Here is a 17,169-nt window from a genome sequence, read left to right on the forward strand (position 1 = left end):
CGAGTGAAATCCCAATGTCTTCTTTCTTCAGTGACTGCATTAGATGAACTTCAAAGTGTTCTATAAAAAAATATTTTTGTTTTAAAGGTCTCAAAGACAGAAGTTGTTCTTTCCTTATTATTTCAGCATCTTTTACAATATATACATCACATACCACACATATGTCACCCAAGGTGTGAAAGCAACCTGAAGTTAAAAAAAAAAACACTGAAAACGTTTGCAGTATGGTGAACATGGAATGGAATTTAATAACAAAGTTTCACTTAACCCTGTTTTAATTCTTCTGACATTGAAGCTAATAGGATTTTTTGTTGTTTACCTTAATGGCAATAGATTTAGAATAATACACGTATGCATAATATACATACAAAATACATGTTTAGAATAATGTCTAGAGAAATGTATACCTACGCCTACATTTTATAAATTCTACCATGGTTACCCGAGAAACTGAATTTTCCTCATTTTTTGTTTTCAGTAGTCCCCGAATGGTCATCTTCAGGTACTAGAATCACAAGCATTCTGTTATTTCTCCAATGGTCAGAACCATTTTCATGTCTTTATAGCTGCACCCACTCTCAAGTTCAACAAAGTCTGAAACCTTATAAGTCCTATGCACTAGCGCAGGATTTAGAAACCCCCCGTTCTTTTTTGTGTGGTGCTGTGTCACAGACTAGTACAGAACCAGCCAAGCTCTGAATTTCACTATATGCTAAATTTATTCTCGTTATTGCAATCCAACAGCATAACAAAGGTGCTTCACCCTCATCTCCATTTTCCCCATCATACCTTCCAACCCTGTGGCAAACCCCCAATAGTTTCACCTTCTGTTCTAAATTAAACATGCTGTCATGTCAAAGTCTTCCCACGTATCTTCCAAAGTATTGATTGAACATTTCAAAGCTAAATGTTTTGAAGTCTGCTAATTACTGTAGGTCAATCTGGCCACTTTGGGTAGTTTGTTACCTAAACAATTTCTAGGAAAGGTGGCATTTGCATCCAAACGTAAATAGTAATATTTTGGGCTTTAAAAATTCCTCTCAAAGCAAGAGGGTTGTAGGAAGAGTATATTCTAATATGAACTCAATAGGGAGCAGAGACACAAGGCACGAGGAGCAGATAACTGAAAGTATTGGCCCACAGGAACACTGAAAGCAATTTTTTTAGAAAGGACTTCCAAGTGTTATTGAATTCATTCTAGATAAAGCCACAATTATTTGATGTTTATAAAACACATTGAGTGATATCTTTAAATTATATGATTCACACTCTTAAAGGAAAATCTTTTCAGTACAGAAATGTTTAAAAGGAAAAAAAAAACAAACACCCACACCAAAAACATTTGAGTTATGAAAGTCAGATTCAAAATATCCCCTTCATTCTCAACCCAAAGAAGAGGGAAAGCATAATTAGTTTTGGACAGATAATCAGAAGGAATTGGACTTTCATTTAATGCACATTTTTCAAGATGTGAGAGTTAACAGCCTATAAAACAGGCTAGTTTTGGGGTTTTTTTCTGTGCTAGCCCCATCAAGATACCTAATGCTGTCGTCTGAGCTGATATTTTTTTTAAATGTGACTGTCATGATTTTTTGACATTCTATTTACTCCTGGATGAAAGGGCTGTTGAAGTGTGTATAAATCAAACAGTTTGGACAATGCTGGCAGTATTTATAATGTTAGGCTGAGCAGATGTTTCAAATTTGCCTTCATTTGCATATATATTTTGTTTGAACATGCCCTTGCCTATGTAAATGAGGAAGACATTTAGCTCTGCTGTTCCTTTAAATTCATTCCTCTTCAGTAATTGGACTGAAGATTTTAAATGGTTATAATTTGTTCAATCGTATTTCCGGGGCTTTTGACCTTAAATTTTTTTGAGACCTTGACTACATCAAAAGTCTTTTATATAAGCAATTAAAGCCTTTTTCTCTCCTCAGCTTTCCTAAAGCAAACATGATGACTTTTGTGCATGTAAGCCTGAAATCATAGTTAACAGTGTTTATCGCAGCCCTTGACAAAGTGTGGCCTGTGGGCCAGTTGTCCTTCAAAGATTTCTCCATTCTGACTTATTTTACTCCTCCTCTAAAACCCAAATTGTAACAAATTTGTTCGTATTGGTGACCTTTGCCCTGCAAGTTGTCTCATCAAGTCAGCGGGACTTACTTCTTTGCAGAAGTGGTCAGTAATAAAAGCACATAATGCACAGTTTTAATTAACGTCCAGCAACAGAAAAGATGATCTGAGTGATGCTGAAGCTGTGGCTGTTAGACTGATGTGTCTTTGTGCTGCCTCTCCGTATTAAAAAACTTAACTCTCCTGTTTTACACCATCTAAAACCACTAAGCAAATTGTGCTTTCAAATAGGCGAACTTCTTCTGACAGTAGCATGATTTAATTTTTTTTCGGTGTTTTCCTTTCAGAGCCTCCACAGTTTGTTGTAAAGCCTCGAGATCAGGTGGCTGCACTGGGGAGAACGGTGACTTTCCAGTGTGAAGCAACTGGAAACCCTCAGCCAGCGATCTTTTGGCGAAGAGAGGGAAGTCAGGTAAAACAGCCTTTCTGTCCCTTCTTCTTGGCAGTTTCTTGAAGAGATGATGTCCCATGACAGAAAAATATTTTAATTATTGTTTTGAAGATGTGGAAAATAGGTCTACAGCTCTTCTCTACTTCTAAGTCACATGCATGCTAGGAGACGTCAGCCTTACTAGAAAGGATATCTATGTTTTGCTCAGTCTCCCATTTTCTCCATGAATGTAAAAATAAATCTAGGAAACAACTAGAAACATTCCGTGTTTCACGACTACAAAAATCTTTTTCGCCCAACAGGGAGAACTTTTAAGAGATGAAGAGATGACTAATGCTGAAGTATGTTAGAACTCCCAAACACTCCCAAATTTTCAGAAAGTTTGGCTCTGCGTTTATGGTGCAGCTATCAGTTTGCCATGCGTTTGTGTGCATCTGGCAAATTAAGCCATTTGCTCTATTGATCTGCATCACTGCCTGGGTGGGACTCTAGTTTGGGGCGAAGGAGATCCACTTTCCCACTCAGTCAGGTGGCTGACAGGTCATACCTGAATAGGTCATTTTTTTCTCCCAGCTTCCTTATTTGAATGGGAGGGAAAAATATTTTCAGCCTCTTTGTAAAGGATCTTGAAAGCCAGTGGGTGAAACACAATATAGCACAGCAAAAGAATCACAGTTTTCTTTCAGAGACATCTTTTGAAGGAGGGATGTGACACAAAGTATTCTTTATTGGAAGGAAAGAAGGAATATGGGATTCTGGTTTTCCTGTGAACGAAGGAATGAATGGTGCAATAGCATATGACAGGGTTCTTTGTGTTACAAAACAATAGGCCAGAGAAATTGAGAATGCTTAGAGATTGGCTTCTTTACTCCCATTTGCAACATTTTTGTCTAAATACCTAACTACAGCTAGACCGCTAACCAAATGTAGATTATAATCTTCAATAGTACAAGTATACAGCATATTATGTTTGTAATTTTGTGTGACCTGGAATTTTTTTTTCTTTTTTGCCAAATGTTGTCTAGTACATAATTTTTTGTTTTTGACTCTGCTGAGTGGTAACCACTTGTGACGATTGAGGGAACTGGAGGAGGAGGTCAATGAATAGGGTTTGCTAATACTGAAGTAGAGGATGTTGTGTCCCATTCCTTTGGATGATTTTTGGAAATGCAAAATGTAGCTAGGCAAGAAAGAGAGAGAAAAAATAGCCTCTGTGACCTTAAACTGTTCTCATTCACAAATTGTTCAGCCAGAGGTAGAAATTCAAAATTTCCTTTAGTGCAAAGGACTTGTATTATTTTGATTGCAGTTCTGGTTTTTGACCACTGTTGGTAAATACTATGTACTTCATACCAAAACTGTCTAAGTAGAAACTGGCATAGGATTTCATTTTCTATTGTAAGACTTGTTATAGAACACAAACACTATGATTAGAGAGACTTAAGCAGCATCTCTTTTTAAAAACTGCTCTATTCTTAGGAAGGTGAAAGTTAAAATACAAATAAGTGAACCAACATCTGCATTGAAATGAAATAAATAGCATACCCTGGAGTAAGTTCTAAAAAAGGCGGTTAAAGCAAATTACTTAGGTTCACCACAGTTGCTTGCATCATTATGGTATCTGTATATATCACATCGTCGCTAGTGCCTGTTAAACTTTGTGTAAAGCCCAGCATTGACCATAGTGGGTGTTAGAGCAATCCCAAAAGACTTACACAATTATATGTACATATATCTGCATACATATCTGCATCTATTTAATCACAAAATATCCTATAAAAGCTATTCCCATTGCGGTATGGACATGCTTAAGATACAAAGAGTGGAATGTTTTAAGTATAATGTAAAAAGATGAATTTGTTTAGATGTATTGAAGTTAAGATTACTGATGTTTGAATTTATTTAACACTTTTTTTTTTTTCCCCACTTTCTTTCCTATACATCTTGTAGAATCTGCTTTTCTCATACCAGCCCCCTCAGTCATCCAGCAGATTTTCAGTTTCCCAGACAGGAGACCTCACTATCACCAATGTCCAGAGATCTGATGTTGGGTACTATATCTGCCAGACCTTAAATGTTGCAGGAAGTATCATTACAAAAGCCTTCTTGGAAGTTACTGATGGTAATAATCCCTTTATTTTTAATTTTCCAAATTTTTATTTGAAGACAGCAGTGGGTTGATATGACTCTACTTTGAAGTCTGCTTTGTATTAATGCAGATTGCATGTGTCTTTGAACATAAAAATCCTGGTTTGGCCATCTCTGTCAGGGGTTTAAAAAGTTGGATATCGAGTAACACTATATTTCCAATTTTGTATTTAGTAAGTATACTTTGGTTTATGGATTTTTGTCTGATCTCTTAATTTATCTGGCTATTTTTTAGCTTCTCCCACTAGTTTTAGTTTACTTTCAGATTGCTTGCTGCCCTAAGTCTTTTGTTGTGTGTGTTCCTACTATTGTGTGTCTGTTTGCTTAGCATCATCTACCTGTTTGTCCTCTGTTTTTTAATAATGCAGTATAGCAAGAAAAAAACCTCAACCTGTATGGAAGTCAGTAGAATAACATACGAATTAATATTATTATACATTCCTTTTTAGGAGCAGTCGGGAAAAAAAATTAAGATGAAAAAGCCACAGGGAACATGACTGCAAGCAGTAATATATGCTGATGTGAGGCCAATTTGCCAATTTTCAGAAATACTTCATATTTTTAATAGCAAGGATACACATGAAAAATAATAATCTTAGCATTTATGGAAAAATAGGATAAGTGCAGTCTGTGGAGAGACTTTGAGGGGAGGGAACCTGTAGTCTGAGACGAGTATCCATAAACTAGGTCTTTGCCCTATAGAAAATATCGAAATAATGCAGTACTAGAAATGTGCATTGCACCTGGAGAATAAAATTGTTTATTTACACCCATCGTATTGAGATTGTTTGGAGGAATAGGACTGTATCCTTTCTGTTTTCTCACAAGTGGTAAGCCACGTTTCTTAATCCACTTTTATACATTTTCACTGGAGAGAAGGCTATGTGAGGATGAGAAATAAATTTAAAAAGAAAATTAAGAAAATCTGGAGGTTTTTTGTTGCCATCTGAACTTGGGAAAAAATCAAATTAATTTAAATATATTTCCTTTATATATGCTATATATGCTATATGCTCTGCATTGATCTGATGGGTAGTTGTTTTGTGTAATGTCTCGGGACAGTATCTTTTGGTACTTTTATAAAAGTGAAGGCAGCATATGCAGAATGATACCCTAGTATTCCTGAAGGTAATAGAAGTTGCCGTCAACTTCAGTGGTGCTTAAAGTAGGCATGGATTTCAGTGACATTAGATTTCTCCTGTAGAGCACAGATCAGTCAGCCTCTTACCACTGACAACTGCAAAGCTCTTTACAAAACTTGTCAAAGTCAAATACAAACTGTAAGTGAGCTTATTTTGACTGTCTCTGCAGAGAAAGGTACTAATGGCCTCATAGTGCATTGCAGTTCATTACAACAGGTTGGGACAAGAAGTAAAGGATAAATTATGCAGTTGAAAACACAGTGTGTCATTTGAACATGCAAATGAAATTACGGGAGTTGGAATTTAGCCAAAAAAAGCAGTATTAACACCCTGTCTGTTGTTATGAGAAGTGATTTAGAAATATCTGATGTTCACAAATTATCAGAACTTCAGGTTTATATTTCAGCTACCAAACCAGTTTTTAAATTACATGAGTCCCCATGATAGTACTGAACAAATTTATGTTATTTAAAGTTGTGGCTATTTTCAGATCATCAGTCCATGTCATGTTGGATGGTACAGGTAGAGGAGGTCACTGAAACACAATCAGATACCTTTTACCTCTTTTTTTGATTATCTGTTGGATAATGGAAAAAAACCTCATGTAGACAATCATTCTTTTTTCTGTGAATAATGAGACTGCTTTATACCTTTATGTGCACAGTTATTAAATAACCCATCAATAACATTTAATTTTCATTGTGTGAAAGATGCATTAGAATTGATGCAAACACGCTGTGGGATTCTTTTCATGACTTTGAAGTCATATTGACAGATTAAGTCATCTTAGAAGTAAAACTCAGCCACTACTGGGAAAATATTACTTGAAAATTTTTAATATGGTCCTATTCATTAGCTTTGTGTTTCCTTTACCCTACTGCTTCGCATCTCCCAATTGGGAAACAGCACCAAGATGGTAGACAAAATTTTTTTAAGAAGTGCATATTTGCCAGGTTATTCCCTGCCTGCCTACTTCCATTTTCTCTGTCTTTGAATGCTGGAAGTATGAAATCTGTGGTACAGGCCTGCTATGTGGTAGAAGATGAACAAGGTGAAATCTGTGCCTTGCAAAGAATTTGGGAAGTCCTTTCTCATTACATTACCACTTCATAAAGACATTTGAATTAGAGAATGCCTAGCAAATACTGCTATGTAATATGTAATGCTTCTTTACTTTCTGAAAATAGTGTTGTGTATTATTTTAAAATTCTGTAATTCTGCACCATTATAATGCACCCTGACCTGAATAATGCGTGCTTCCAACTTTAATTACTTGTTTAATTACCTTTAGTTTGTTTCAAAGCCTCAAGCAACTGCTGTTGCTTAGATGATTAGAAAATTGCTTCTAGTTGCAGAAATCTCTTTCCTGTTGTTTCTTCTGGCAGTGATTGCAGACCGACCTCCCCCTGTCATTCGACAGGGTCCTCTGAATCAGACTGTAGCCGTAGATGGTACTTTAGTACTGAACTGTGTGGCCACAGGCACTTTAATGCCCACTATTCTCTGGAAAAAGGATGGAATCCTCATTTCTACCCAGGACTCTCGCATCAAGCAGTTGGAGACAGGAGCATTACAGATCCGATATGCCAAGGTAGCTTGAACTGGCAAACAGGTTTTCTTGTTGTTTGCTTCACTTAGTTTTTTCACCTCCGGGCACTTTTGATTCTAAATCCTACATTTAGAATTAATGAAATGTTAAATAACTGTATTAAAATATTTGATACTTCATGCTTTCAGATAATTCAGGCTTTATGCTTAACACCTTGGCTTATTCTGCCTAGGGCACGTTATTTCAGATTTCATAAGCAAAAATGCTTTTAAGAGGAATTAATTAAGGGAATTACTTGGTACTTAGAACATGAAGGGGAAAGCAAAACTTGTATTTCAGTAAGGTGAATCCTTAAATTATTTGGGCTTTAGCACTAATAGATTAAAATGATCTAATTATTTCAAATGTTCATAAAGAAAACCTTTGTTTAGCATACTGCAGTAATAGAGCCATTTACACAGCTTTTTCAAAACAGTTTTTAAATTTTAAACATATTCACTTGACAGTGTAAACATAGCTTAAAATGGTTAACCACCTGTCAAATACCTGGCTTCCGTAGGGAATTATAGCAAGTACCTGGTCAGCATTGCTGGTCATGCCTCACACACTGTAAAATGTTTTAAAGTGTTAATTTTTAGCATACTGGCTATTCTCTGCTATCTTTTCTGTGGTTTGAAATGTAGTAATTTTTTCAAATTGGGCTGAATATATCACTTTACTATGCTCCCTAGAGCTGCCCTGTTACCAATTACAAGTTACATTGGCTTAAAATTTGAACCTCTGATTTTTGAGCACTTCCATTCAGCTCATCTGTTGAGCCTGAGACCTTAGGAGGATAGCATTTATTTTGGGGGAAAAGAAAGAAACTCTTTTGAAATGCGATTAAGTCACATATGGACAAATAATCCAACAATCGTAACTGGATGAGAATAGCATATGGAGATTCCGTTTTGGGTCTGCTGGAGAGTGAAATTTATACTAACACAGGGAACCCCATATGCACAAAGCTCTGTGCAATATTTTGGCTTTGTTGTAAAAGGATGACATGTTCTCCAGTGCTGCAGTCCAGACAAATCCCTGGGCATTATTTAGGCAGAAGGTTGACAGTTGCATGGGGTCTTGTCGTCTTGAGCTCCTTCTCAATTTATCTGTTAGGACCTCTGCAGAGTAAGGCATAAATGCTACAAGAATTGGCCTTCCATTTATTCGTTACAGAATAGGTAACATTAAATTAGAATGTGCAGCTTTCCCAATTCTTTAACGAATGCTCAGGTATAAGTATCCATTTTCATTTTGCAGCACATGAAATCATAACTTCTAATGGAAGAAGTTTCTGGTTCGAAGTTTTTGCAGCCTAATAACGTCTGTCCGTATTCATGGGGGAACATAGAGAGCTGTAATTACTTTTCTAGCCCGCTGAGTGCCTGATTGTTTCAAATATTTATTCTTCTCTTTTCCCACTCAGCTGGGCGACACTGGTCGGTACACCTGCATCGCTTCAACCCCAAGTGGCGAAGCTACATGGAGTGCGTACATAGAGGTCCAAGGTAAATCAATTAGGGTTTCTCTGTGTGGAGAAAACACAGAAAGGAAAATCAGAAACTGAAATGCAAAAGTTATCTGACTCTGTCATAAATTGTCAGTGCAGATGTGAACAGCATTTAGCTTACAGCTGCTTCCTGACTATACTCAGCATTTCTCTCTCCTTTGTTAGAGTTTGGCGTCCCAGTGCAGCCACCAAGACCCACTGACCCAAACTTGATTCCTAGTGCTCCATCAAAACCCGAGGTTACAGATGTCAGCAGAAATACAGTCACATTGTCATGGCAACCTAATTTGAATTCAGGTGCAACACCAACCTCTTACATAATTGAGGCCTTCAGGTATATAAGTCTCATGTGATCTTGCTGTGCTTACACTTATATATAATATGTTGTTAAAGAAGCACGTGCTAACCTGCTGTTGTGTGTGTTTTATCCTTAGCCATGCATCTGGTAGCAGCTGGCAAACTGTAGCTGAAAATGTGAAAACAGAGAGTTTTGCAGTTAAAGGGCTAAAACCTAATGCGATTTATCTGTTCCTTGTGAGGGCAGCTAATGCGTATGGACTAAGTGACCCAAGCCAAATATCTGATCCAGTGAAAACTCAAGGTAAGGTTTTGATACCGAACATTTTAGGTGTCCCCAGTGTCTGTCACAAGTTGACTGAGCAATACCAGATGCAGGGATTCTGGTAGCTTTTGACTGTCTGCCTATCCTGACTATAATATATACTAGATAGCAAAATACAGTCTTTAAACTTGCATTTCTCTATAACATAGACTCTGAAAGCTGCTTAGACAGCACATTGCATTGCCTAAGGGAACCCTAGTATCTCGTATTCAAAGATAGTTACATCTTGCAGAATAGCTCTTGTTAGCAACAGAAGTAATCTCTGATTTTTTACGTTATCACGCAAATCCTCAAATTCCATGGAAATGTTATTATTATGTCCAGTGAATCAAATGAGGCTTAAGACTGAGACAGAGAGAGAAACAGCACATAATCTAGGTTGCTTTCTGCTGCATTAGGAAAGAGAAAAGTTAAGAATATGAAGGAATCGGGCATCATGAGCCAGTAAAGAAGAGGTTTTGGCAAGGTATTAAAAGTATTTCAGTAGTAAAACTATTGAAAGTAAAATAGTACAGAGGAGAGACAATGGTTACAGATAGCCAAGTGGAAAAAAAGGCTGAGTAGTAGTGGATGATGGAGTCATCCAGTGACTCCAGCTATGGCTGAAGTCCAACTGTGGACTGAAACCAGCTATGTAAAATTTAAAATAACTTTGTGTCCACTGTAGAAATTAAATGACACTTATGATGATGTACAGGGAATAGCAACTTTGCAGCCAGCATTTTTCCAGTAGAAATACAGATTCTGAAGAAGAGAAAAACTGGACATACTATTTTTCAAAGTAAGAGTGAGAGATCATCTTTCTTTTTCTGCTTTTCTACTCACTGCAGAAATTGACCCACTGTCTTATTAAGTGTTGTATGTTTGTTTCTTTGTTTGCATAAGTAAGTACATGTTTGTTTTTGAAAGGAAGTTCCTTAAAAGAAACAAAGCATTTTCCTTTGATGACTTTTCATTTTTTCTGAAGTTGCTCTAAAAGCAAGTCTTTCTCATCTGCCCTGGGGAGGGAACAATTTCACATTGCTGTCCTTTGTTATTATGCATTTATCCTGATGGGTGACAATTTCAATGGATATATATAGAGACAGCAGAGTCACAGCCACATGGAAAATAGGGATTTCATGGGTTCCTAAATCTGTTACCAAGGAGAGATTTCTGTATTCCTGGGAATAAGGCAATATGTGTTGTTATGGAGGCAGACTGCAATGTTCTGCACAAGTCCATTTTTCATGCAGTGTAGTTTTACTCCTGGAGATGAGATGAGGTATCGGGTCTGAATGTTCCAAGAGAACTGATCACTGACCTGACTCTGATAAGCAGTGAATGAGGCAGTGTTCTGTTCGCTCAACAGAACTGAATGGTTTATAATGGCATGGAAAACTTTGCTGTCCTCTGGGCATCTAGTAGAGCTGAAGACCTGTGAACCACAGGAAGCCTGAGTGAAAATAACAATCAATAGATAAAATTGTCATTAATAGTAAGAAACGTAATCAAGTGTCAAGTTCTTTAAAGCAGTTCCACTCTTCTTCCAATATTGTTTCAGTTTTGTGTAAGTTGTGGTTTAGATAAGTAAGTTCAAAAATTTTCCAGTTCACTTTTTTCTGGGAAAAAGTAGTATAGTCTTGTCCTAAATGCATGTCCAGACCGGGAACCTAACCTACCTTCATCTTTACACTTTACCAACTTTAACAACAGCATGCTTAGGTGTTCTCACTGGCAGTCCGTCTTGGAAACTTGGAGCTGAAACAAGGAAACACATGTATTATACAGCCCAGATGTGCAAATGGCTGAGCATATTAATAGTTTGGTTCATATTGTTGATGACTCATCTTTTATGACTAGCAACGATAGAACTAATTATTCCACTGACTTTCCTGTTACATTCTATGCAGAGTAATATTTAGGCAACTCTCCAAACAGAAGCTTCTATCTTTAATGCTTTTGCACTTTGGGGGGAGGGAAATGCTCTGATAAATGGACTGTTTGTTGGAACATACTACATGTGGATACAGCAGTGACTCAGTGGAGGTTTTTTGGTTTTGTTGTTTTGTTGTTATCAGTATTCCTTGCTAGGAATCCAGATTTGTCTCCCACTGACTGCACGCTAACCTCAGTTTGCTTCTTGAACTTTGAAGAAATGCCATCTTCTTGTAAATATGTTGAGGAAACTGTATGATAAAAGTTCAAAGTGCCATAGGCTTTGTATTCCCAAATGGGAACTATATTTCTGGAAATAAACTTGTCTTCATGCCTTGTCCTAATGCAGTGTTACAATGTTGGGTGGTTTTTTTTTGTTTAAACAAGACCAAAAGCTGGTAAACTGGGAATATGATCACCATGCAAAAAGCATGCTTTGCAACTGTTGCATTTGCATTTTATGAGTGTCTTCTATATCAGGACCCACTGCGCTATCCAAACCTCAGCTTTCAGGATAGTCTACACACCAACAGTGACTTATTACAGGAGTTGTAGTGGTACATAAATATAAATGCAATTTCTGTGTACTCTCTCTTTGGCACTTCTTTTAAGCGGACAGGTATGGAAATTTCCAAGGTCTTCAGAGAATAGAACCCTTGAAGATTTCCTGATCTTGCTTTGTCACTAGAGGAGATCAGGCAGGGAAGTAGTAGGCTGGAGCGAAGTTTATGTAGTGCATTATTCTGTATCTGGAATTAGATTAATTAAACAGCTTTTCATTAATTTCCCAGTCTGTGATTTTTAGCCATAGTCAGCATGATATTTGTTTAAAATGAAGTGATCAAAGAGACATCTATGAAATCAATACAGAAACTATGTTACTCTGCTGTCCATAGTGCATGTGTATGTTAGACACCCTATTAGTGTGATTGCTCTGTAAGTTTTATACATGTCTGACAGTCATTCCATTTCAGTTAAATATGCTTTTCAAGGGCTCTGCGTGCAGAAAATATGTATTTCTGTTGTACCATTGCGTATTTTGAGAGGAATTTGTCCCTTCATGCGTATGAACAATTTTTAGCTATAAGATAGACCAAATGTCAGAGAAGAGCCAGACAGCGCTCAGCTGTGCTCTGCCTCCTGTTTACAGAAGTTACTCGCCATCAGAGAAGCTACAGCCACGATTCGTTTTCCTTTTCTTCAGCTGTTACATTTATTTTGTAATTAAAAACAGTAAGTTTGCACATGAATTTATTTGAAGATACAGCTTCTGCTTTTGCCATTCTTTATAGGTTTCCTGGTCTTTTGAAATTTGCAAAGGGTAATAGGATGTTTTCTCCTCCCAGCAGGAAAGAATAAAGAGATGCTGCTATAATCATTTACCAAAGACATCCCTGAGTGTGGTTTTTCTCTTTATGCAGCATTTCCCTCCTGTTTGTCGAAGAAAGTGCAGTGCATTGATTTGCTACTACCTAAGCATTAGTGATTTGATCAGAAAAATACTTCATGTAGTTTTTTCTTACATAATTGGGAAGTACTTAGGGTAAACTTTATTTGTGATAGCATCCTATACTTTATGATATGTTCATTTGTATTTACATGTTCTTATTTTAACAATCATGTATACTTGTGAGAATAGAATCTTAAATTATTACAGATGTTCCACCAACAAGTCAAGGTGTGGATCACAAGCAGGTCCAGAGAGAACTAGGTGATGTGGTACTACATCTGCACAACCCTACTATCCTTTCTTCCTCCTCAATTGAAGTTCATTGGACTGTAAGTATTAATCTGTATCATGGAGCTGGTTATATATACTGCTGAATTGTACTGTTCGACTGCAGTGGAGTCACACTTACAACAAGCTGTGTAGTTTGTATGCTTGCAAATGTTTTTCTCTGGAATGAATGCTACTTGGGCTTTGCTTTCCTACTTCATTAAATTTTGTCCCATTTTCACCTTTTTGTGTCGCTGTAGAGAGTGCTGTTTGTAATACGGTGAGAGTTTCGGAGTCCTGCTCTGGAAGCTAAAGGACTGATCAAAGCCTTCTTAAGTCATATCATTTGAAGCTTTTGCACTGCTTTCAGTAGGAAGTGTGTCAGTCCCCTAATGAGATAACATGGGCACTTCCCCGTCTGTCACTTACCAGTGGAGAGAAATACTGCATAATTCTGTTTGAAAGTGTTACCTTTATCCTACATACCTACTGAGAAACACACCCAAACCCATATAGCCTCATCTGAACCTGTCCTTCCCCGTGGTGCTATGAGTACGCACAGTACAGGGAGAAGAGACAGAAGGGCAAATGGTTTTCAGGTGTTGTGTTGGCATTGCTCTGGCGGGAGGAAGCAGGAAGTTGGCCGTATGGAGGATATAGCAGAGGAAATGAGAGAGTGAGGAAACAATACTATAGGAGTCCTGAAGCAAAGGCAGTGGGAACTTACGTGGAAAAGATTCAAGTAGGCTTACGAGGCTGAGGCCTCAGTGAAAGAAAGGATTAGAAATGGCTTGCTGTGGGAGACATTTGGCAATCGAGAGGTAGAAATTAAGAGAAAGAACAATACGGGAAACTGCAAGTACCAAGCAATGACATAAGAAAATGTAATTCAAAGAAAAGCAGTTTTAAAATAGAATGCAGAATGAAGAAAGTATGGGGGATAATTGTGCTGGGTGCAGGAATAAATCCAAAGAGAGTGAGCTTTGAGGTCTTTTTAGGACTTCCATCTGAACATGTCAATATATTGGCGGGGACAGTGTAGGAGAGCATGGGGTGTAGCCCCTGCCATGCCATGGCAGAACATTTTGAACAGGAACAAAGGGTGTTTTGACTTTGTAGAAGAGCCCTAGCCCAATGGAGTCCTGGTCCGTGATCAGGGCTCTTCGGTGCTGCAAGAAAACAAATAATACCTGCTGTGTTGCATGGTAATTACACTGTCACCTGCAGTATGGCCACCTGCAGCAGGCAATCTCCTATTTTAACTAAGAACGTTAAAACATCTTTAAGGTTACTGGCACGATTTTGTTTGACCTTTACTTACAGAACAACCTTTTCCAGACAGGCAGTTTTTATCAGTCTCTTGGGTGGCCTGTGGCTTTTCTGCAATTTCAAAAATAAGCATTACCTCAGTTTCAGCTAACATACGCATTCTTTATGTGATTATTAAAAATGAAAAGTGTTGCTTTTGGAGTAAAATTGCAAGCAAACAGTTTTATTATATCACTGTATGAGATTTTTGAAGGCAGGGAAAATCTGATGCACTTTTTAAAATTTTTTTGTTGTTGTTATTGGCCTTTCTTATTCATCAGAAATTGAAACCAGTAATTAAAAGATAGCGAATGCTCCACAAGAGATCACTTCTATAAGACAGCTTTCTGTTTCAGCTATAGCCAAACACATTGAGTCCCACCCTCATTTATATTAAGATCTCTTTCTTCATACATGTGATATAAAATCACCTCGGTCTAAAAAGTATTCAGGACCACAGAGTATCATTTTGATCTGCTTTTCCAAGTCTCATCTGTGTTACCGTAGAGAGTTTTGTGAGCCTCTTCTGAGCCCTCTAAAAACAGCCCTTTCCCTCCAGCAGAGGAGCCTCCCGCTGAGCGGGTGGACATGGAGGAGGTGCGTGGACAAACCTGCCCTCTGACAGAGCCCAGCCTAGTCGCAGTGACGGAGATAGTGCCGGCCATCTGCCCTTCCCATTCACTTTCTCTAGGAGGAAGCAGGCAGGAAGCGATGCTCATTTCATGGATTTTGGGAGGTTTCCACACCTCAGGAGAGCTGGCAGGCTGTCTCTTTGATCTCCATGTTCATCACCCTGAGTTGTGGAGCTGTAGATCCCCTGTCCTCGCCCTCCACCCTTTCCCCATGTGTCCCCTGCCCTGTGGGGCAGATCCGGGTGGGCAGGAGTCTGGCCCGTGCTGAGCTCCATTGTTCAGCGCATTCCAAGGATGTTAATTTCATGGACCTGGGGCAGATTATACAACTCCATTACCCCCTTTAATGCCTTCATAAATCCACGGAAACCAGCACAGTTCTAGCAGCATCAAACAGGTTAATGCACTTGTGAATCAGGCCGGTAATTTGCTGTAATGCAAGGAGCCTTTGTCTACTTTGGCAACGTTGTTTACTTTGAATAATATGAACAGATAGGCCAAGGACCGTGCCTAGTGTCACATACATCATTCCTGGGTTATACTTGTTAAAGGATGTGTCGTGTGTTCTGCTGTCTTGCCAGGTGGACCAGCAATCCCAGTATATTCAAGGATATAAAATTCTGTACCGGCCTACACCAGCATCCTATGGAGAGTCAGAGTGGTTAATCTTTGAAGTGAGGACTCCAACCAAAAACAGCGTTATCATTCCCGAGTTGAAGAAAGGTGTAAACTACGAAATCAAGGCCCGCCCTTTTTTTAATGAGTTTCAGGGAGCAGATAGTGAAGTGAAATTTGCAAAGACCCTGGAAGAAGGCAAGTAGGAGCCAGACTGTCTTCATCTTTCCTTTTTGAAGTAGTAGTCTGGCCTGCTTTCCTCTGATATGTTCGTTATTTGATTTTGTTTGAAGTGCGTGCTGTTTGAGAACAGCAATCTGCGGCAGAGGAGGCTGTGTTGGACTGATCATTATGTGAATTGTTTGGTGACACAGAAGTAAATATTCAGAACCACGCGCAAGAGACAGAGAGAGAGGGATGTGCATAGATCCCCTCCAACACACAATGGGAAATGCGCTTTTTATCTTCACTGCAGTGTGCGCTCCTCCCTGCTGAGTTCATGGTCTGGTCACAAGTGACTTCTGTCAGATTCAAGCACTTGCTAATCACTATCTTGAGTAGATAGCAGACACCACAGAAATCATCAAAGCGCTATATGGCTGAGGGAATGGAAACCACGTTTTTAGAAGGCTTTTATATCTGGATCAATCAGTAAGACAAAATGAAAAGATGAATGAGGGCAACAGATATAGTGAACTAAATTATGTATTTTCATCTCAGACGTGTGCTAAAAAGAGAAGGTTCTTCCTTTTGTTGCTGCTCAGGCATAATGAGTATGCAAGATGGCCAGTGCCTCTGAATAGGGATTTCAGTGCCTCTGTTGGGATGTGCAACCTTTCCCCTTCTCTCTTGCCTCACCAGTATAAATGCCGTGTAGCTCTGGTTTATTGCTGCGAGTGGTTCAAGAGGTGTTGCTTAACTGCATTCATGCTAAGCATCCAGCTTTAAGAAAGACTATTTAAAATGCAAAACATAAATTGTTATTATAAATGTGTTAATGTTAACACATCCTGTCCTGATTTCAATAATTTTTGTATAACTCATTTTTATTTACACACTAGAGGAACTGAGATCTACCATTCTACTGGGGTCAATTTATAGACTTTATTTTTCAAAACTGTTGATCCTGGGTGAGATGGTTTGAAACCAATGAGGAAATCGGTGTTCAGGACTGTGACATTCGGGTAATGGGTGTCTGAGTTTGGAGAGTCTGGTGACGAGTGTGACTCTTCCTGTCCTGCACAGCAAGACTGCAGCAGAACTCAGAAGCCTGGTTGCAGGTTCACATCCCTTTCCTTCTGTATTATTTTATCTTGTGGGCAAGAAGTACCCTCAGTGAAGGATGGGGCATAAAAGAATGCATTTGTGTCAGTGCACACATGCATTTTTTGTGTCAATGCATTTTGTGTGTGACAAACTTAACTGTTCAATCCTTCTTTCCAA

The 17,169-nt window shown here is 38.4% G+C and overlaps 1 protein-coding gene across 1 annotated transcript in view; it reads left to right on the forward strand.

Annotated features, from left to right (window-relative positions):
* Window positions 1-17,169, forward strand: part of ROBO1 (roundabout guidance receptor 1) — a 531,127-nt gene that overhangs the window by 466,397 nt on the left and 47,561 nt on the right. Inside the window, exons 8-15 of the mRNA XM_074148742.1 lie at window positions 2,424-2,548; window positions 4,478-4,649; window positions 7,203-7,408; window positions 8,832-8,913; window positions 9,081-9,249; window positions 9,350-9,516; window positions 13,112-13,233; window positions 15,693-15,924. Of these exons, the coding sequence (XP_074004843.1) occupies window positions 2,424-2,548; window positions 4,478-4,649; window positions 7,203-7,408; window positions 8,832-8,913; window positions 9,081-9,249; window positions 9,350-9,516; window positions 13,112-13,233; window positions 15,693-15,924 (1,275 nt within the window). The remainder of the gene's footprint in view (window positions 1-2,423; window positions 2,549-4,477; window positions 4,650-7,202; window positions 7,409-8,831; window positions 8,914-9,080; window positions 9,250-9,349; window positions 9,517-13,111; window positions 13,234-15,692; window positions 15,925-17,169) is intronic.

This window comes from Numenius arquata, chromosome 1 (genome assembly GCF_964106895.1).
Source record: "Numenius arquata chromosome 1, bNumArq3.hap1.1, whole genome shotgun sequence".
NCBI classification, from domain to species: Eukaryota; Metazoa; Chordata; class Aves; order Charadriiformes; family Scolopacidae; genus Numenius; species Numenius arquata.